The following is a 22,816-nucleotide window of genomic DNA, read 5'->3' on the forward strand; positions in this document are numbered from 1 at the left end:
TAAAATGTCCCTTTCTGCCTAGCTGCCTCTCGCTGATCAGGAAAGACAACACATATTTGAATACTTGAAGGAACACTGTTCCCTCATTTCGCCATTTCCAGCTCGCCACCTTCTTCACCAAGAATGCCATAATGTCAACACGACGAAATCTGACCTGTTTGGTGCAGTTTCAGATCATCATAATGGTCTAACGGGTTGTTTCGGTCCCTAACGATTCTATTTCTTAGAATACTTCGCATACTTTGCACAAAAAAAAAAAGGAAAAAAAAAAAAAGAAAAGAAAACCACAGCCACTGCAGCTGTCATGTTTATCTGTGATGACAGGCGCTTATCGGCGTCTAAAAACCTGCTGGTTATTTGTCGGGCTATTGGGTCGATTTAAAGGTTGATAACTCCGACCTGAAACCCCCAATATCGGTAAGTGGGTTAAAGGGACGACAAGAAATCCATCTCAGGACTAAACCCGAGTATCCTTTGCAGCAGATGACGAATATCTAGAACAGAGACTAGACCTTCCTGCTTTGAAGACGACTGTGGAGCGAAGCAGGGCGGCCGGGTGTACATACTGAGGCACACCCCGCTCGCCCACAAGTAATCTTTGGCGGTATTTACGCAATTACGGATAGTGGATGAAGGCCTTAATTCGGTAGACTTCATGCTGGAAAGGAAGGGTTCCTCGCAAGGTTGACAGGATCATTATTTCCTGCCGGATGTTAATGGTGCACTCTGGGGCAAATCAACGCAGGGATAAACATATTAACCCGCTTTCCAAGGCACGCAGGTATGCACCACTCGTAATCATGCACTTGAGTCCAAGCAGGGTTGTTTTTTTTTTTAAGTAAAGCGCTTTGAGCCCACCTTTGACTGACAATAAAGTTTGTGATAAAAGCTCATAAACATATTAGCATTACAATTAAAGTCCTTTATATAGTCAGCAAGTAAAATGGCAATACTGGTACTGCATAACGTTGTTTATATATTACATCTCAGCCAAAATATGCTATACATATATATATATATATTTATGTCATTGTCACAAAGCCTTCTCCTTTTGATCTACTTAAATATTAAAGTTAATAAGATCGAAATCTGCTGGTTAATGAGTCTTTAAAACATTTTCTGTGTCTTCGAAAACTGAGCATTGGATATATGGTGACTGATGGGAGTCTTGGCTCGCAAAAATAATCCATTCCGACTACATTATCGAACTTTTTGCGAGTCGTAAAGCCCACAATTAAAGCACCACTGCTGTAATTTTAAGGCAATGGATGCACCAGGTATATTGTATGGACATTAGGACATATATAGTGTTGTATTTGTGTAACGCCCGACACTAAGCTGTTCCTTGTACTGTATATACTGCTAATACCCACTTTTATAAGGGCTAGGCTGTTGGAAATGAACATTATACTGTCTTTAGCCATTTCTCTAATCCACCGAGGTTTTGAAATCGCTGTTGACATAAAACGTTCACTCAAGGGGGACTACCCACTCGATCAGATGTACACAACTCTATGTTCAAGTAGTGAGGGGGTAGATCCTAGTGCACTTGTCCTTAAGCTTACAGTATATATTACGTTACTGAATGAAATGTAGATATTGATAATCGAATTGTAAACATTATATGCTGGGAAAATTTCTGTTACAAGGGGCAGTCGTCTAACTCTAACACAGGGTCCACGTCAGTCTCGGCGCCCCTGACCTGAAGTAGGGGAAGTCACTCGCAGGTGATACGGCAACAGGCTGCCACCATGTTCAGCTAAGGAAACATATATCTGTGTGTTATTTCGAGGTTTACACCTTTTTTCCCAGTTCACATTACACCGAGACGTGCCTTGAAATATTCAGTGACGGTACGTGAAATCGCTTCTATCCCAGATTTGTAGGAGCGTGCAGTCAAGTCGTCAGTTAGAATGGGTACTCTGTGGGTCCTCACCTTGTTTGAAACTTGTTGGCGTCAGGCGTCGATGCAGTATGATATTTATGCCATGCGGTTGGAAAATGGCTTCCTTTTATAATTTACATGACAGCTGTGTTTATCACATAACTTTGGGAATGCATTGACGTCTTGATCCGATGACGTATATTGATAACAGCTGCAAGGAGGACACGAGACGCTTCACCCATCAACTGAAGGATGCGGAGACAAGCTGTGCAGGAAAACAGGAAACGATTATACGGAATAATTTAAATTCTGTCTGGCAGGATCTTTTACCCAAGCAAGTTAACAGCTGTTCTTGACTGCACTTTAAATAATAAAGTTAATTTGTATAGCACATTTTCCCACAGATGGCTCAGTTCTCTTTACAAGATGAAAGCTAATACAAAATGCACATAACTCATACACAGACTCAGTCCAATCAGTATATATCAGAAGATAAACAGAGGGGCACATCAAAAGACATAAACAAGATATAAAAAATCCTGCACATAAAGCATGTCCCAATAATCCTTTTGTAGGATGCATAGAAGCATGTCAATACTAACAGTAATGTATTTTATGTTTCAGGAAAATGACTCCACTCACCTAAGTCTTGAAGACCTACCTGCTGACAGTCGCAGTGACACAGAGATCTGAACTTTTATACTTGCACACTTCCCTAAAACATCAGGAGTTTGGTGAAAGTTATCACAGAACTTGCTCACTATGAGCAGACAGCCTAGCAGCTCTGATGAAGTGTATCCGTTGTCATCAGTACTGGGACCAAGACCAAATGATGCTGCAAACAAGCCTTGGTGGGGACCTCCACCCAGTCGTAATGGGCGAACATGTAAGACTAAGAATGCACATAATACTTTTAGTATTAAAATTGAATGGTAAATAGGAACACTGCATTACCATTGGGTTAATAGAGTGTGCTCATCTTCAGAGCAGGACTCAAGTTCAAAGTACTCAGGTTCAAAGTATGCCCAGGATTGTGGCCAGAACATTCCAAACTCCCTCTGTCCACCCAACGGCAAGTGGGTGCCTTACTTATCAAGGGAGGCAAGTCAGTGGCAATTAAAGCTAAAAGTCTATGGAAGGAGAGGGTTGGGCGCCACTTTCCATATGCCACGCCAAAGAGTCTGTAAAAGACGAGGGGTGTGGTGCATGAGCAAACTTAAATTTCTTACCTAAGTTGACAAACTTAACTGTAAGTCTAATTCATCTAAGTTTGTTCTTTGCACGAATTGATGCAGGTGTACATGAGTAAACTTTACTATTTTCTTACTTGAGAAATGGATCACAGCAGTTGCCTGTCATTTATTTTCAGAATTGGCAGAGATTCCCTTATGGCACTGGCTAGTTACAGACAAACCGCTGATCAAATATTGCTTTCTTTGCAAATTTATGATGTTTGTGTTTATGCCCACTTACTTCCACCTTCATTAAAGAGAAAATCTTGCAATCTCTAGGGAGATGCACTTGACTGTGTGCAAGGATGTTCGAAAAGAGCCTGATGTATAGAATTTTAACCTTTCTTTTCTTTCTATTCATTACAGGGATCATACCTGTCAGACTTAAAGTTTGTCTGTGGTTATGATAATGGCTTTTGTTTCCATGTTTTCTTTGGTGCCCCAGAGTTTCTCTTTCGGTGTGGCTTCCTGAGACCATCTCTCAGTCTGCAGGGCAGGTTCAACAGTCCGTGGGACTGTCTCGCATGGTCTGCTGCTGATGTTTCAGAATGAGCATCTGGTCATTTGATGGCAGGTTTTGTTGACTTGCCCACCAGCTCTTGAAGTGGTGATTAACTAGATCCTTGGTTCCACTGCAGGGAATCTCAGTTTAAACATCAATCTAAAATACCATTGTCTTGTTACCATCTTCTTTCACTTTTTAATCAGAGAGGTCTAAAACTTTCCATTGTCTGACTCTGTTAAGTAAGAGGCTATGACAAAGGGATGGTAGTCTTATATTGCAATTTTTAGCAAAAATGGATACAATTAATGTACAACTTATGTACACTAATTTTCTGCGCTTTACATTATGTCGCCAAATAAAGCTTAAAAACTCAAGGTCACTTGTGCACACCACCTCAGGTGAACAACTATTATTAAATATCTTTATAGCTACTGAGTTGTGGACTCGTTATTTTTTTAATATGGTGATTATTATTTTTATATTTATATGGTGATAATTGTGTTTCTTTTTAAGTGCAAGACACTTAAAGCGTCTAGAGGGTGTGTGTGTGTTTGTAAATTTAGCAGCAGCCTATTCTGTTTCTAATTACGCTCTTGAGTGCATATTTCTTCCTGCTGCTGTTTCTTGTCTCATGGGGCTATTTGCTGTGACCTCATCTTTGGGGTGGTTGGTAGCACACTGGCTAAAGCACCTGTCATTACAACAGTTGGAATGGGATATCATTAGTTCATATTCCGGCTTCAAAATACACATCTCTTTGGATGCGACACCTGTTTACTAGGCTGATTGTGGGTGGTTTTCTCTGGGTAGTACTCCAGTTTTCTCAACCCTCTGTGTGTTGTTTTGGCTTTATTCAGATTATGAAAGGCCATCTAGCCCATATCAAGATCAAATGCTGTTGATGGTTACATGTGTGCATATGTGTGTGTGTGTTCACATGCAAGTTCATAAATGTGAATTTAATACCTATCCTAAAACTTAAATAGAGTAATATGGAGAAGAGAAAATAATCATCACAAATGACATTAATTGAGAAAAAAAAGCTTGTGCCATAAAAGAACACATTATCAATTGAAGTAGGCACTTATTGGCAGTGGCTCTCTCCATTGACTTGTTGGCTGGGTATGTGGCATCAACCGATGTACCGGGCATGACCTTTGACAGAAGGCTGACATGTAAACAACTTATTAGCAAGCGCTGAAGGCAAGACCAGAAGAAAACTTACTGAAAACTGGATGTCAAGGAACTGTAAGACCGCACCTTGAATATGGGTCAAGCACTTGGATGATAGCCAAGGCAATTCAACAGACCCTGGACAAAGTTCAGAATTAACCTCTAAGAACAATTAATGGAGCCATGAAAACAATACCAATAGAAAACAATGAAGCAGATAACAACAATTCCTCCCCTTAGCAAGAGAAGAGTGTGTAAGCCATTGACATGCCATCTAATGAGTGCCAGACAAACAGCTATCTTCACGCAGGTTAAATGGTCAAGCTTCATGAAAGAGACACAGGAACTATAGAGACAACACCAGAAACAACTGCCTGCAGAAGTAGAAAATCAGGTCCCCTCTATTGATCCTCTTTCATGGGAAGAGACCGAGAATTGCCTTACCAACTGCACCACAGTTGCACATTTCACTAATGTCCCTCGACACCAACCTGCATGAACCTGTGGATGTTTTGTACAGTGCAATACAACTTTACTAATTCACAAGGGCAATTACAGAAATAAAATTAGAGGCAGCTCTATGTGGAAGCATAACAAAAATGGTAAAATGGGTGAAGAGAAATTATGTGGAGTTCAAGATCCCGAATAGACCTTCTTTTCTCAAAGAATCATTGTATTACTGTACTTTAGTTGCAATAGAAATAGATAACCTCCGCCACATGCCTTACAGATAATTGTGGAAGATCTGTCTTATCTAAATGGGCTGTAGAAGCCAGTAATGTCTAGATCAGAGTTACTTTCATGTAACATGAACACCAGGTTCCAAGGTCCAATGTGTAAAACAATTTTTTTGTGTATAACATCAGACTGAATGTAGAATCTTCAAGCCTTGTAAATTTTTTTTGCTGTTGAAAGGGGGACTACCGTATGTTATTATAGCTAAATATTATTTTTTTTAATTTAGGTTTTTGCCTCCCACTGTAGTGGATGTGACATCCTTCCTCATAGGTGTTAACCTCTACTTTCTAGTGAGCATAAACACTACTGCTGTGTTCCGGTCAGGATGTAAAGGTCCTGAGGTCCACATTGTTGATCATTGTCTTGTGAGCAGATTGTTGCTCTTATTTCAAACAATGAGCACAGTGTGCAGAGTGTGTGACTTACCATTTGAAGTGACGACTACAGAATCTATTCAGTGTAAGTTGTTTTGGTGTCTAGAACCAATACTGTCAAGGTTCGATTTTTCTTTTTGATTTTCACTCTGTCCTGACTTTTTTCCCAATGTTTACAGTATTTATCAGTAATTTTCTCAGGTGTAATGCCAGATGTTATATTTATATGTGCTTGATGGAGATTGCACATTTTGTTTATTGGCATTAGCAATCTATATTGACAACAGGTTTAAAGCAAATGCATGCTACCAATAAGCAGTTTAAGCAGACGGTAACTAAAGCTTGGCTTACTATGAAATAGTAAAACTACCACAACTAGACTATTACAGCTTTTTGTCCTTATTTATGTACTTGGTTTCAAGCTGTACTAAATGATTTTAACTGCTAGTCGCGACTAGCAGTAGGAGAGTGGTACAAATCTGTCGGTGTTTAGCCATGTAAACAATCAGAACACAAGATGTTAATGTTTTCTGAAGAAGTTTCACTGATCCAGAAGATTACTTTTTTCTCCTTACTATGCTGCTAACAGTTGTAAATGATATCTCATCAGTTTTCCCTGCTCCAAGGAGCAGGATTGTGAAGCGTGTTGCTACTTATTAAAATAAAACAGATGATGCATGATGACAACCCTGCTCATTATCATTTCTGTTTCTCTGACTACAGTTAAAAAGAGAAAGCTACTTGTAAAATGCAAACTATATTGCTTACTTTAAATGTAGTCCTACTTCTAAGCAATTGTCCCATAGGCCAGTGGCTACATGGGAAATTAATTTCAGTCGCTGACCATTTGCAGGATACAGAATGGGAAAAGTAGAGCTCATTCCAATCTTTGCATTACCATTATGTTATAAAAAAACATCAGGCACCCAGGAATATGAAGTCCAGTGATTGTCCAGACACCTGTTACAGACAACAGAACTTCCTCATGTGGTCAAGCATTAACCATGTCACATTTTCGCATCATTTAGCCTACAGGACCCATTTCATTTTCCTGTATATGCATATAATTCTGCATGAAAGCTGGAAACAAAACAGAAAGTGAAACAAATCACCATAGAAATGATTTACAGGAAGTTTCTACTGACCACATGATAGGGCATGCACACATAATTATTGCAAGTGAAGAATGGAAAAACTGCTGGACACTGCACGTTTGTGTATGTGTGTGAGTGAGAGAAAGAGACAGGAATATCTATTTCCACTTAGTTTTACGAAAATGCATCGAAGCTTGGAAAGTTGTAAGAATGAGAATACTTTACATGGGATACTTTACTGTACCATATTTTCTTTTGCATTTTTGGTCTTGCATCACAATAGATCTTTTCCAGAAATACTGTTCCATCAGGCAGGATGGTTTAGGAATGGCTTGGGTACACAGAATGCTGTATGTTCTGTTATATTTTAGAAACAACATAACCAGATAGTGCCAAATATACAAGCTTTTTTATTTTCATCTTAAATGTATACAGTTAAGGAATACATTTACAGGAATTCTTTAGTAAGAATATTATTCCCTGTGGTTCCATGTAACAAAGCAAGTGGGGAAACTAGGTTGGAGACCATCTTCACAAAGGGGTGTTATTCACCAAACCACTAGTAATGAAAAGGTTAACTGATAATTAGAAGTGTAAAGTGGAAGCACTTTCCTGCCAAGCTAACCAACCAAGAGGCAGATGATTTTTCTTTGAACTGTATTTTAAATACCTAGGAATCCCTGTTTTTAACTTGCAACTAGATATATTCAGGCATATCTAAATCAGGTGTGCATGCGCACACACACACCTGTCTCACCTTTAGCCTTAGCCCTTGACCATTCTGTCATCTACTTCTGAGACCAGATTGTAATGCATGAAGTTATGAAAGGAAATAGAAGCTTGGATTTGATGCAACCTTTTTTTTTTAACTGAATGGCAGTTGACAGTGAAGAAAGAGAGCGATTTCTGTCACCTGTCAAGTTGGATCCTGGTTGGGAAGGAATGGATAGACCTGTGGATGAACTTAACTTCCGTAGACATGATCCCTTGGATGAACTGGAAAGAACTACACCAAGGGACAGATGGAACCTGGTCTACGTCATCTTATTAATCCATGGTATAGGTGTTCTCATGCCTTGGAACATGTTCATCACGGCAAAGTCTGTAAGTTGTCATGCCCTTTGCATGTTTTTCTCAGCAAAGTGTGTGTTTTTAAACTAGTTACCACACACTAATAAATTGTTAATTACACATTAAGTGTTTAGAAAGTATTTTTTGAAGTCAGAATGACTTATGAGAGTGCTTGGATCAATGACAGTAGTAGGGAGCATAACATAAATATATGTCTCTCTACTTGTTTCACAATGCCAGCAACAGTGATTTATTTCTAAGGGGCTGTGATTTTTTTTTACAGATTCACACAACTTTCTTACTTAAAAGGGAGCAGTATAAACATTTATTGTTGTGTGTAACCAAATGTGGTTTAAAGGTAGAATTATGTTAAATAAATATTAATTATTAGCTTTTATTTTCTTCCATGTTGTGCATGTTGAAATGCTAGAAAATAAGTTTTTTCCATCTTTGCTGTACGATTTGACCAGATAATAGTAAATCAGTTCTGATATTATTAACATCAACTGCTATATCTAAAATGCTTCTAGTGTGAACAAGTGTAATCCAGAAGGGAGTTTACTGCAAAAGAATGGAGATTACATGCCATTGGCAGTCCAATGAAAGCTTCATCTCCCTTCCAGATTTTTAGTGTGGTTGTGGGAATAGTCTGCCATAGGGTCTGTCCTCACTCATAACATGGTAAAAATCAAAACATGTTTTCACAACAGAGTCTTGGCAGTACTCAATTTAAAAATAATTTTCAGTAGCTTTTATATTTAATGAATGTTGTTTTTTTTTTAAATTGGCATTCTTCATTTCTGATTTTCAGTATTTTGAAGACTACAAGTTGACTAATGGGACACAAACAAGCCCAGAAGTCGGGGAATACAGAAAGAACTTTATGAGTTACCTGGGCATGGCATCACAGTTTCCCAATGCACTTATGAGTGTATTAAATGTTTTTGTTCAATGCGGGTAAGTGTCACATCTCTTAGAATGTTATAAAGCATCACAACATTAGTTTTCAGCTTGCTTAAGCTACAGGTGTTAGAGTGGAATAGTAGGTTGATAATAATGCTTAAATATGGCAGAGGCAAAGCCCTAAAGGAGTAGAGTGTCATAGCAACTGTTACTTTGCCCATCACAAGCTGTTAAATGTAAGACTCAACATCCAAATCCTGAAACTAACCCAGAGACTGCACACCGTTGACATGAAAGAGAGAAGACAAAGCAGGGAAGGAGGGAGAACAAAATCTTCATTGATTGCACTAAAAACATGCTGTTGAAAGAACATGGAGAAATTAACAAATCTTGATATGTTTGGCAGTGGCAAGCCAGGGACTCGAATTATTGGCAGCATTCTGGTCATGGTCTTGGTTTTTGTCTTAACAGTAGTACTGGCAATGCTTGACTCCAGCTCTTGTGAGTACAGCTTTTTATTTATGCACAGAAAATATTACATTTTAGAGATTTTTTATGGTGTTAAAAGATTCTACTTTCAAACAGGAAATAGTTGTTTATTTTCATTAATGTTCTTCCTTGATACTTTTTTCCTTATCTTTTCGTTTATTCTGTTGTCCAGAATTTCTTTACCATTTTTAATATTATTTCAATTTTTCATTTTTCTTCATTTTTAGATGGACACATTTTTGTTTTATTTATTTATTTGTTTTCTCTTTTGTTCTTCTATACTTAACCTTTTCTTTGATCTACCTATTTTATCTTGATTATTGTTCTTCCAGGGCAAGAAATTTTTTTTTGGATAACAATGGGATCAGCAGTTGTACTGAACAGTAAGTCACTGTAAATTTAACAAGCTGCTTTGACTGTCATAGCCTTAAATTGTCTCTTACATGTGAAATAGCTGTTCAACTTTATTAAAGTTTACAGACATTAGTAGTTTTCTGTAATTTCTGAAGCACTGAATTATGCATAATTTAAACAAGTTGCAATATGACTGGATGAAATTTAGCACACTGTTATACTATAGTTAGCTTTTGACAGCTGTGGCAAAATTTGTAAAGCATTTATTGATATATATATATTGAATATAGGTGCAGTATTTAAGAGGACAGGTGACATGTGACTAATTTCCAGAAAATAACTTGAGTGCCTTGGGTTTTTAGGTGCTGGTGGTGTGTACCAGAACACCATTTATGGTGTTTCTGCAATTCTGCCTATGAAGTATACCAATGCTGTGATCTTTGGAACTGTGAGTGTTCTTGGTTTCTTATTCAAGCCACATTCCAGGCTTTGAAAGAATTCATACAAGTGTTAATTGTTCCTTCTGTTTGTGCATTTCCTGAATGAGAGCTTTAGTATTGTAGGGCCATTGTATCAAACCAGATCAAAACACCCAAAGATTTTAGAAGTTGTGTGTCTGTTAATCAAATATCATCACCATCGACAAGTGTACTGAATCCAGAAATTATCTGCAAATGCAGGTTATTAGTAATTATTAATCATCAGATCCAAGGCAAAAACCAGGATTGGGACCTGGAACATCAGAACCCTATACGAGAGAAGAAAATCAGCTCAGGCAGCCCAGGAAATGAAGAACTATGGCATCAAGCTCCTCGACCTGTGCAAGACCAGGTGGAATGGCAATGGTCAGACCAGACTTTTGTCAGGGAAGACTGTCATCTACTCTGGACATGAAGACCCTGATCATGACCACACACAAGGAGTAGCAGTACTGATGACACCAGAGGCTGCAAGAGCACTAATAGCATCGGAAACAGTTTCCCCACGACTCATGTCAGCAAGGTTCAACTCCAAAGGAAGAAAGATCACCATCATCCAGTGCTATGCACCTACCAATGTAGCTAAAGAAGAGGAAAAAGAAGATATTTACAACAGAGCAAAATACTGGGAGATAAACCAAGAAGCGAAGAAGAGTGCAAGAGACGACAAGAGACATTTCGTTTACAGGATGGCAGAACAGGCAGAACAGGCAGCTGGGCAAAATAACACAAAGAGACTTTACGAAAGTACAAGAATTCTGCCAGGAAGAAAAAACACCAATGCATGCAGGCCAGTAAAGAATAAGAATGGCAGTGTCATTACCGTGGCTGCAGAACAAAGATCTCACTGGGTGGAACATTTTGATGAAATACTGAACCAGCCACCACCAACAACCACTTTGGACATTGCCCCAGCCGCTGAACATCTCCAAGTAAACACCAACCCACCAATCAAGGCAGAATTCATCAGTCATCAAGTCCTTAAATTCTGGCAAGGCTGCAGGCCCAGATGGCATTTCTGCAGAGGCACTCAAGGCCGTCACTCTTTCTCCTTCTCCAGCTGCAGTATTTAGAATAGCCTGCCTCCATCTCTCCGCACAGCGGAGTCAGTATATGCCTTCTGATCTGAACTTAAAACATAAATCTTTTCGAAATACCTACTATAACATATCCATCCTGTTTTCCTATCTCCCTGACACTCCTATCTCTGCGTGTCTTCATGTTCTTATATTGTTAACCGGTGAATGTTCATATTTGTTGGTTTGTACTCAATTGTGATATCTATATCACTTGGCCTCTTTCCCACTGCCCCTGGTCTCTTGTCAAGCGCATCGCCTCCGTATGGGGAAAGGAGCTATACAAATCCTATTGTTATTAGATTAAGGAGTTGGAGAATCATGCATGTGTAAATGTTTATTCCTACATAGCATAAATAATAAAGCTAGTTTTCATTTTGTTAAATTGAGTACCATTTTTTACTAACAATCTTGAATTTAATTTTTTGTTCGATAATGTTTTGATATCAAAACAGATTGTTGCATTTTATATTTTACAGTTTTTCCTAAACAATTATTTATTTAACTTTGACTGTTTGGTTTTATTTCAAATTTCGACTACTTTGTTACTTTGTTGATTCCTTTCAGAATTTCTCAGGAACTTTGGTGGCTTGCATCAGTATTCTTGCAATTGCATGTAAGGCATTGTTTTACTTTAACCAGTTTCGCTGATGGTGACTGTTGTTGCTGCAAACAACCATAAATTATTGCTTGGCTAAGTCATTTTTGTTATATAATTTTATTCAGCTGTGCATGTACCTATTTATATTCGTATCTGTTAAAAAAAAATGCCAGCATGTTGAAGTTAATTCCAGCCATTAAAATTTGGAAGGTTAAACAGTTATCTAAGAAAGAGATTAATTTTTGGTTACTTCAAGAGCATAGTTCTAAGAAGGGAGGGAGCATCTTGTTCTCTATTGCAACCATGCAACATACATCCCTTAACAACAACATTTTAGTAGATAATTTCAAATTTTCAAAAGTAAATGTTTCCTTATAGCTGAATTTATGGTGCTTACTGTTTGGATTCAGTCAAAGGTATAGGCCTCTTCGTTTATCCGATATGCTTGCTTCCACAGGGTTAAATGTAAATACATCAGTCTCCACATATCTCTACCCAACTCTAAGTGTTTGTACATATTTCACCTGTGTTTGCGAAAGTAAGGACTAATAAATGCTGACAAATATCTTCTTTTTCTGAAGCTTTACCAATGTATAAGGTGGTTGCTTGTATTACACCAGAATGACATGTAATATGTTGCTAACAGTTTGAAATTCACTTTCAGTGGCACCAGACATCAAGACATCTGCCATTTACTACTTTGTCACTGCCATTGTAATCCTGCTTATTGCATTTGACACCTACTTCATCTTGCCACTAACAGTGAGAAGCATTTATTTTTGGAATTGACTTGTTGAAGCAAGGGGGGTTTTTCACTGAAAGTAATCAATTTTTATTCTAGTTTATTTATTACTGTTTTAAAGTTACAATTAACAACATTGATTACATGAGAGTTTAAATTGTTGCTGTTTCCATGTTGCCACTTTGCTTGCACTTGTAAGTGCATGTGCATTCACCCACACATGCATGCTTACCAGCACTTTCATATATACATACAAATTTCAGCTACTATACCTGACCAATTCAGTCTGCACTCTTTTTTTTTTTTTAAATCATGGCTGGTGAACTAAGCATAAGTATTGATAAGTGACATTGGGATGGCAAAAAAATTAGAACATTAATGGTGAATTTAAAATAAGACCTAAAGCAGGTGTCTATATGGCAAAGTTCTAATGGAAAATGATTTATGAACAGCTTAAAGAAAGGCTTATTGTATGTTCATACTTAAATTTTTGTAGTTTTTGAGTGTGGCATTTTTTTTTTGAGTTGGGGGGTCGCGGTTTAGTATTGTCAGAATATGTAAGAAGCCTGACTGATTTATTTTACAGCTATTTATTATGAGCTTTGAAAGTAAAAATTAATATTATCAACAGGTGTTATTTGCAATTAGTTGTGCTGGTTTCTTCTCTGCAAATTTTGTTTTCATTAATTTAGACAAAGAAAATTTTCTTACATCTATATTTGTTAGTTCTAGTATGGTGTAACTCATTCCATGAGAAAAAAATCATGAATGACTTTTTTGTGCTGCAGAAATTTTACCGACATTACAAAAAAATAGAGCTGCTGAAGAGGCAGCGATCACACAAGCATGCTTCAAAACAGACTTGTGCAGCACAGTTACGTAACTATTGGAAAATCTTCAAGAATGTGAGTGTGGAAATTCATTTCAGATTATGCAATATTTATATTTCACTTGGACAGTTTGACAGTTTGTATTGGACGAGTGTGTTTTAAGTGTTCAGTTTCTCTTGTACACTTGCACACACAATGGTGTGTTTTAGTTGATTAATTTGTAAAATTTGAAGTTAATGTTAAAAAAAAAAAAAGCTATATGAATATGCATGTAGAAAGAATTGTACAAACTGCATAATTATGATATGGCACTGGAGCTGTCTCAGAGTTTCAACTTAATGCTGACGTTTGCAGATCTGGGTGATGGCTCTGAGCATCTGGTTTACGTTCTTCGTGACCCTTGCCCTGTTTCCACAGATCCAAAGCGACATTGAGCAGATAAGCTTTCCAATTGACGGTGTGTAATAATGTATTTGAGAGGCTTATTTAGAGAAGACACATTTTGATGGAGACATTTTTCTATATTAAAATGTCATCTCTACTACGACTACCAGCCCAACTCAACTGACAACGGAACAATGACTTCTTACAATTAAATAGATAATGTAATCCATCTCCTATAGCCTTAGTGTTAAATTCATTTCAGAGTCTTTCATTTCTAGGGATATCTGTTTGCCTACATTTATTCCACGGACTTATAGGTGGACTGCTGTCTGTCAACCAAGACCCAACGCTTAGCCTCTTGCAAAGTTCTCCGCTGTTATTCTCGGCGAGCTTAAGCAATGAATGTAAATGAGACAAAACCGGAATCTTTGTACACACCTGCCTCGTTTTAGTAGTTAACTGGAAAAAAATCGTCTGCCATTAGTTCAATAATACAAGTTCACGATTAATTCACTGGAAAATGTTATTCAAGGACCTAAATTTGTTAAAGGGAGATCATTTTGGAGACACGTATTTTTATGTAGGGTTCTAGTAAAAATACTTTTAAACATTCTATAATTTGACTGTCCATGTATTTGGAATCTAGTTCTCCTAGCCAACTCTGAATATACTGGTCCTGAAGGGACCTATCTACTTTTTTCTTGAACCATTCATCTGATACGTTTATGCTTTTCTGGTTTATCCACATTCCACTTAGACCAAGATCTTGCAGTGTTGCCTGGACAGTACTAATGTAACTAGACTTGACTTTCTTACTTTAAGGATCATTTTGTAGAATCTTAGCTGTAGTTTAACACAAATGTCACTTATTCTAGATGCCCATATTTCACAACTGTAAGTATTGGAAGGAAAATTCTGTCAAATATATCGTGTTGTATATTTAGGGGTAGTTGTGACTGTTAACATTATTTTAGTAAAGCAAACATGGCTTGAAACAATATGATAATCTTCAGCACAAAGTGATATAACGGAAGATAGATGTCTACTGCATGTGTTTAAGAGCACCAGATCGACTGAATAATAGACACAAATGTCAAATGCAGTAGTGTAGCATCTAAAGTTTGTAGTTCAGATCTACAAAGTCATTCTTAATCTGTGACAAAAGCAGAGCAAGATATAACTGGAAATAGTTCATGTCCAGAGATAAAATATCAAAGCAATTAGTATATGCTAATATATAAGCTAGGATCTGCATACTCACAAATGGAGGATAAAGCCCCCTGCATTGAATGTTTGACCTTCTCCCCGGTGAACTGCATGAAGAAATCATTATGGCAAGATAAAGGATACAGGCAGTTGATAGTGGAAAGACGCTGTGAGGTGGTGTGTAGATGAAATATTTGAGATGCATACAAAGAAGGAAAAATCCAGTTGAATGGTAGATGCATACAATAAAGCACAGATCAAGAGGAAACTTAGATCCTTGAGCAAGGCAAAAGCGAGAGAGAGAGCGAGCAATCCCCTCAAGCCAGTTAGGCAAAGGGAAATCACTCTTTTCCTGTGGTAATGTATATTTGCAGTTTATAAATAAGAGTATAGGTCTGCAACCCTTCTCATTGTTACTACAAGAAAGAAAACTTTGGAATTCTAGACTGTTTCTTGTATGGCCTCTAAATTAATACGTTTCAAAAATGCTAGTAGATAACTTTGATGAAATGATTTTTGTCTTCAGAAACATACTGGACCCCTGTTTTTTGCTACCTGAGCTTCAGTTTTTTTGCTATGTCTGGCAACCTATTAACAGAATGGATCCGTGTGGTGAGTTTAAGGCAATCATAAAACATTTTTGGGATGAAAAGGAAAAAAACTAATGTTGGAATTGTTTTTCTTTCATCAAACAGATTAGGCATTTTTGTTTTCCTATGGCATTACTGTGTGCTTAGGCATGCTGATAATCTTTAATCTGATGTGCTTACTACTTGATAACGAGTGAAAGGCATGTTTGGCATGCATTTTCTGTCTTTTTAATGTGCAGATTTATAAACAAATAAGAAATGTGGTTGCTTTTAGGTGACTTTTTGTGACGAACACCACTTTTATAGGTAATTGAAATAGTTTTCTCTTTGCAGCCTGGTCCACGGTTTGTTTGGCTTCCAGTCTTGTTAAGAGCAGCATTCATCCCTATTTTCCTTTTGTGTAACTTCCGCCCTGAGGAACGAGGATGGCCAGTGCTCATCAGCAATGACATTGCATACATTGTAGCTAGCATACTGATGGCATTCACCAGTGGCTACTTCAGTAGCCTTTGTATGATGTATGGCCCTAAGTAAGTATTGGATACACGGAAGTACAGGCATCATTGGTTTGCTATTCTTACGTTTACGTTAATAGTTTTCTTTAAATGTTGTTATGACTAAATATTTTTCATCTACAACCCTAACATTCTTACAGGGTAATTGGGAAGTCTAATGAAGTGTTCAGCTAATCATATAAAAGAACTGCAGTGCCATGTTATAGATATAAATAACTTCTTATCTGTTGACAGGAATGTGGAGGGACAGGATGCAGGTGCAGCAGGGATGATGATGGCTCTGTTCCTGGCGCTAGGCATTGTGTGTGGTATTAACATGTCCCGCTTGCTTGTTTGGCTTGTTGATATCAAGTTCTGAGGCTGTCATTCTTGCTGACTGGACTTGAAGACTGAGCATTTTATCTTGACAGAAAGTGTCTTCACACAGCTGATCAGTTTTTACCCCCCACCCCTACCCCACCCCAGGAGGTGGGACTTAAAATTTAAAGTGCAATGGTGGTGGACATGTTTAAAACCATCCAACATTGCACATTTGAAGTCTTGTCAGCCTTGGCACTGTATAGGTTCTAGTTTGGAAAACTCAGTTCTTGAAAATGGCCTTCTTGAGTATCCCTGATATTTTATGTATGTGTAGCTTTGGTTAGAACATTTGTTGACAGAAATATCATGTCTCAAATTTATCACTTGGCTTTCAGCATTCAGTATTATCAAAACAGGAAATTTGTTATAAAACAAGATTTCTGCAGCATTCATAAGCTTGGCTTTTTGCTTCAAATATTTCTTATGCCTGTATTTGTAAGTGTTTAGCAAAGAGATAACTCCAGTACTTAACTGAAGTTTGCTAAAATAAAAAAGTTGCAGCATTAAATATAATTTTGACCAGTGTAAAATGGTGTCGTTATGAGGTGGAGAACACGTTAAAGTCATTGTTCTAAATAGTGCTGATGCTACACAAGACATCCAGTGAGGTTGGGGTTAAGGCTATAGCCGCTATTCATTCCTGACCACAACATAATAATAAATGCACAAGAACCTCAGAAAAATCTAGCTTTGTGTTACAAGATGGTGTGGTGTTTATTTTTATAAGTTACACTGCAGATAAGTGCATTTTTCTCTCTTATGCAGAGTTTTTGTATCCACTTCAAATGTCATCTTGTCATAGTGCACCACACATTGGCTGTTTTACTTATGTGTTATATTTACCATCAAACACATTTCTGCTGCTTTTTTAGCATCGGATCATCACACCGTGTAGTTCTGCAGACTCATTTTTACGAGGTGATCAGTCTTCAAAGTCTCAAAGTCTGGCAGGAAACTGTTTATGACTGGTAACTCTGTAGAAGCAAATCTGCAGTCATCTCTCATTGTTGACTATTTTTTATGATATTTACTTGCTTTAGCTGAATGTCATCAACTGAAACAATTGTCAACTGCAATTAGTTTATACATGAACATGCCATAGTGCATTAGTTTGTAAGACAGACATTTATAAAAGTTGAGAAAATCCAAACATGCAAATAGGCATCTGCAAAATATTTTATTATAAAATAAGCAGGGTTTTTTTGTCAAAAGGTCAGAACTGAAAAATGTCTTTTTAAATGGCAAACTTGGAAATTTTCCTCCAATACTTTCACTTTTATTCTGTTTTATTTTAAATTAAGATTTTTCTTTGATGAGGTTTTTGGTGTATAGATGGCTAGAAGCTTGTGTCCGTGGTTTTAAGGAAAAAAGCTCAGATATGCTTCTGTTTGACTTGAAAATAGACATGACAAAAATTTTCTGTGGTGATGTGTATGATAATGTGTATTTGATGCATACAATTGTATATGATGATGTGTATAGGCTACATGTGGACATGCCTACACGAGAGTGTTGTCATGGGGCTGAAATGCAAGGAGTGGGGAAAATGTATAAGATTGCTGTTTTCTTGTTGGCAGCACAAAACAGTTTTTACTATCATAGAAGCTCAATATCTTTGCATGTGGATAAGGGTGCAGATGTATGTGGTTTATGAATTTCATTGCAGAGAATTTATATTTCTGAAATGGCATCCCCTTTTCACCAGTTAACACATTCCATAAAATAATCTGCCTAACATAACCAGAGAGTTTTTCAGTTCACCATAGTGGCATTCAAATTTCTTGATATTGCAAACATGAGCTACATTTATATAAACTGTGTATCTTTTCCTTTGTCTCACTCGCTTCTTGAGTTGAATCGAATGCATTTATCAAATGTTTGACAGGGAATGGAACCGATAGGGATTATTGACTGAAGCCCAGAAAAGTCTGGTATCACTGTTTATGCTATTTTCTAAATGTACTTTCTAAATAATACAGTTTTTATAACAGTGATCTATAAACTGTATTATATATAAAAAGTTTTGGACATGAAGTCTCTGTTGATTGTTTTGATTTTTTTTTTTCAAAATCATAGAATTCTTCAAGAATTTTGATGATTTTGTTTGGCACTTTCCTAGGATAGTAAAGTGGATTAGAGAGACAAACGCTCATCATGTCAGGATGCCAAGCTACCAAACACTTGTTTGTGGACTTGACATAACAAACCTCCCTGGTTTCTATTAAAACAGACAAAAAAAAAAACTACATTGTGTGGCCAATCGTGGTGTAACAAGAGGTCCACATTTTGGAATCTTGTAACTTACTGTTTGTATACAGTGCAATAAGTGAAACTCACCACTACATCAATTTGATGAACAAGTTTTCTTTAGACAATGCAGGATACTTTCAAAGTCTGAAATTAGAATGGCACATTATCCTTTTACAGGGAAATACAGGGAGACACCCATAAGTAATTTCTAAAATCCCTCAAAAGACCATTAAATAAAACCACTATTATATTTATCGAAAAGGTGCTATTTTTTGTGAGAGATTTTACTGCTGCCACAATTTAATGATAATACTAGTTCATCTTCAACATTCAAAAATGTAGAACCTCTGTTTGATATTGTCCTTGTTCTAGAGAAATTTCGTGCACAATAGCCAAAATATATTTATTGTTGCATTTTATGTTCTTTTTATTGTAAATTATGTTTTGTGAGAAGTGTACTATAACATGTTCATTTTAAAATATGTTTATAATTATAACTATTTTAAGAAAGTTTCCTGTTTGCTTTTTTGCTTGTGGCTTTCTGTTAATAGCGTGTTTGTTTCTTAACCTCTTGAATATACAGATTTTGAAAAAGTGTGCAAGCCTCACTGTTCCCAGACCCTACAGCCAGACACAGTTACTTCCATTTGCTCTTTTGCTGATTGATTGAGTTTATTGTAAAGTAGTGATCAGTTGTGATGCTCTGGAGGATTTCCTTTAGAACCCAATCTTTTGCATAGAATGTAATTTTTTTTTTTATTGGAACACTTGTTGAATTTTTATTTTACTCACAGTGAAAATAATGTACTGTAGTTTAGAAACTATTGGTTCATCTGTTGTAACATGGTACATCTGCTTTGTTATATACTAACTAGAGCATTACAAAGAGCCATTATTATGTCCCATCTTTCTTATCAGGTAAAAACTCTGTAAACAATGTGTAGCCACAAACAAAAATATAATAATTAAAAATGTTTATCATAACCTTAACTTAGTTATATCTATATCTAGAGATTTTTTTTTAAAGGTACAGGTAGTTGAAAATTTTGTTTAAAGCTTGTGTACAGTTATGACCGCTAGTGTGTGAGGTTGGATTGCTGTCTTTAGCATGCATCATCCTTGATATTTAAAAAAAAAGAAACTCAGGAAAGGAGCAGCACTTTTCTCCAGGGTACAGGTGTCGTGGCTTCATGGATTGTAGATGTTCCAATGCCATGTTGCATTCCAGTGGATTTTCCCACCATCACCTTTTTATTCCAGTGATTCCACTAAACCATTCAGGATCATTTAACCACAGTAGAGAATATTTTAAGCAATGATGAGATTTTAAAACATGAAATAATGTGACTGAAAGTTACTAGTTTACGATGTTGATTACATTAGCGTACTGTTTACAAGTGGAAACATATTTGGATTAGAACCCATACTAAAATTGTGTTGCAGCCTTGTGCTCCTTGAGTAACAAGGAATAAACTAAACTATACTACAATTGCTGAGTGTTTGTTTGGTGTCTTAGAGCTGCTTAATGGCCCATTTTTGTTGAAGGCACTTGTTGAGAAGGCCACAAAAGCAGAAGCCGGATTTGCACTCATGGCTGTGTTGTTGTTTTTTTAATCACTTACACGGATTTTCTTGTTTCATTTTAACTCCTATTATGGATGTGCTTGCTTTTAAGATTTAGTGTGATTGGTCATAATTATGTCACACTTGTAATTGTGGGTGTGATATGAAGACTGTTCCTACAATATAACATGCTTGGTCTCTGCAATAAATAAATGCATGAGGCAGAAAGAAAGTACTGATAAGTATATTTCTGTGCTAATGTGATTAAATTTGAACACTTTGTAGAATATGAATGATCCAAAGGGTTTATGTATTGAATAAACTGTGCATGCAGGATACGAATAACTAAATTGTTTGTTGAGGTATTATATAAAAAAGCATGTGACATACAAATTGCTAAATTGTTTCTTGAGAAAATGTGAAGAAATCAATGTTATAAATTCAAGAAAAGAGTGGAAATTGAAACCACTGTCATTTTTTTGTTGCTGTTGTTGTTCCAGTGGCAATATATCGGCACTGTAAGTTGAATTTAGCAGCTGTATTATTGACATCACAGTTTTGTGCAGGCATCCGCAGCACGTAAAGAAAGTGTTCTGCTTTTGATTAGTAAGTTCAAAGCTGCATGTTTTGTTTCGTTTAGAGGTATTTGCAACAGATTCATGAATGGTTGTAAAGTCTTACCTGGGCTGATATTGATGGTGATAATAACACTGGTGATGGTAGTGGTTGTGCCAACACTTTTCTTCGCCATCGTTGTCATGTGCTCATTGTTACTTATTCGATGATACTTGAATTATGTCCTGTTATTTCTTTTACTCTTAAACTTCTTGGCTAGAATGGTGTACAATGTTAATAAATATATTTTTAACTGTTCCATAGCTCTTTTCATCTTGTTTGTGTAGATATATGTGTGTGGGAAAGTGTACAGCTCCAGCAACAAATATTTAGGCGCAAGTGTGAACAGTGTGAGTTTCAAACTTTAGTCTGCTGAAAGCAATATCACATCATCACCAGTGACATAACAGCCTAACTTTATGGCACAACTTTTTTTTTAATGGTTCCAAAGGACCTGAGTTAGATTTACAATTTAGGTTCATTTCTTTACCATCCGAAAGTTCAATTTTCTAACAAGAACACAGACATTATTCATTACACATAACTCGAGAAAACTGGTTATCTCCCTTCACCTGTTGACCTGCTGGTCGGCGGCCTGTCTTTCATCATCAACTTCCCTAAAAATAACGATAAACTCGTGGATGTTTTAAGTTTCCATGGCATCGAGGAATATGCATTTCGTGTATAAGAAACCCTTGTGTCGACCCCGAGTGCAGGAAGGTCGATCTGGAAATGAATTTTGTATTGAGCACCTGCGTGCGAGGTGAGGTAGGTCTGGCTGTCACCTGTTGCTGGTGTTGGTATGTATGGTTGTCGTATTTAGGCCAACAGCTTTTTAATCGCTACTTAGTCGAGAAAAAGCATTCATGGACTACGTGACTAATACACAAAATATGAAAGTGTATAATACTCTGGGGATCAGATGACTCAAACTTTCTGTTCATCATCCTCTCGTGTTCCACTTTGTTGCGGTTTGTAATTTCAGATGGTGTGTCTGTATTTTGATATGAGCTCTATTGTAACAACCGCCATAAATGTGGTTATATGGCTGTGGGGATTTTTTTATTCAAGTATGTGGGGTCACTGTTGCGCTCTTTCACTTGCACTATTTTTCTAGGGCACAAGAAGATAGTTTGAAAATCACCCTGAACAAGGGGATCGAGAAGCCTATCCCGTCCATAAAATGTAAATATAATATTTGTTAACAACTAAAATGTCAAGAGAACATCCCCCGTCCCTCTTCTCCCACATGTTTGAAAGTATCACATTTCCAAATGTAAGTTTAGTTTATACTCTTTGTTTATTGTGATTAATACAAGATTTTGCTTTAGAATATAGGTAAAATCGCGTAGGTGATCGGCGAATGTTTTACCTGTGTGTTCACAGCTAATATTAATACTGAAACCAGAAGATAACGAATATATAGTGCTTTCTCTGATCATGCAGGCTTTATGATGCTAACAAATCAAAAGTGCGAGTGAACTTTCCAGTGTCGCATCCTCTTGCATTAGGTTACCGCCCCTGCTGGGGGGGAGGGGGATGCGCTCAACGTTTCAATTGACTCTAATCGCTCGGTCGTTGTAGGTGACATCACTGTGGAACACGATATACCGTTATCTACATGTCATCCCCTTCGATCTCGTCGAAGGCTTGCGATCCAACTCTTATTATTTGCGTGGAAAAACTATTAGAAAAACAAGCAAACAAACTCTCCAAGAAGCGAAATACCAATGTCGGGAAAACTTTCCCAGCGCACTGACATCCTTGGAAACCCGATGTCTGTCAAA

At 37.1% G+C, this 22,816-nt stretch overlaps 1 protein-coding gene across 4 annotated transcripts; it reads left to right on the forward strand.

The window, feature by feature from the left end:
* The first annotated feature begins 634 nt into the window (after nt 1-634).
* LOC112564464 (equilibrative nucleoside transporter 1-like) lies at nt 635-21,290 on the forward strand. 4 transcript variants are annotated; one of them, XM_025239306.1, is made up of 15 exons: nt 635-781; nt 1,650-1,853; nt 2,510-2,771; nt 7,882-8,105; nt 8,884-9,029; nt 9,382-9,476; nt 9,797-9,847; nt 10,181-10,266; nt 11,941-11,989; nt 12,639-12,736; nt 13,505-13,621; nt 13,901-14,003; nt 15,663-15,748; nt 16,060-16,256; nt 16,476-21,290. In XM_025239306.1, the coding sequence occupies exons 3-15, from the start codon at nt 2,648-2,650 to the stop codon at nt 16,597-16,599; spliced, it is 1,500 nt and encodes a 499-aa protein (XP_025095091.1). In that variant the 5' UTR covers nt 635-781; nt 1,650-1,853; nt 2,510-2,647; the 3' UTR covers nt 16,600-21,290. The 4 variants fall into 4 exon arrangements, with proteins under 4 accessions (XP_025095091.1, XP_025095093.1, XP_025095092.1 ...); XM_025239308.1 differs by lacking the exon at nt 1,650-1,853 and having other exon boundaries at nt 671-781; XM_025239307.1 differs by lacking the exon at nt 635-781 and having other exon boundaries at nt 1,521-1,853.
* Nucleotides 21,291-22,816: the final 1,526 nt, after the last annotated feature.

This window comes from Pomacea canaliculata, linkage group LG5, assembly GCF_003073045.1.
Source record: "Pomacea canaliculata isolate SZHN2017 linkage group LG5, ASM307304v1, whole genome shotgun sequence".
In the NCBI taxonomy this organism is placed as follows: domain Eukaryota; kingdom Metazoa; phylum Mollusca; class Gastropoda; order Architaenioglossa; family Ampullariidae; genus Pomacea; species Pomacea canaliculata.

Excerpts from the sequence above, each read along its gene's own strand:
- LOC112564464 (XM_025239306.1), top strand. The coding sequence starts at position 2,648 with ATGAGCAGACAGCCTAGCAGCTCTGATGAAGTGTATCCGTTGTCATCA. Across the intron at positions 8,106-8,883 it reads TGTTCATCACGGCAAAGTCT|TATTTTGAAGACTACAAGTT; the intron begins GTAAGTTGTCAT and ends TCTGATTTTCAG. Across the intron at positions 14,004-15,662 it reads GATAAGCTTTCCAATTGACG|AAACATACTGGACCCCTGTT; the intron begins GTGTGTAATAAT and ends TTTTGTCTTCAG.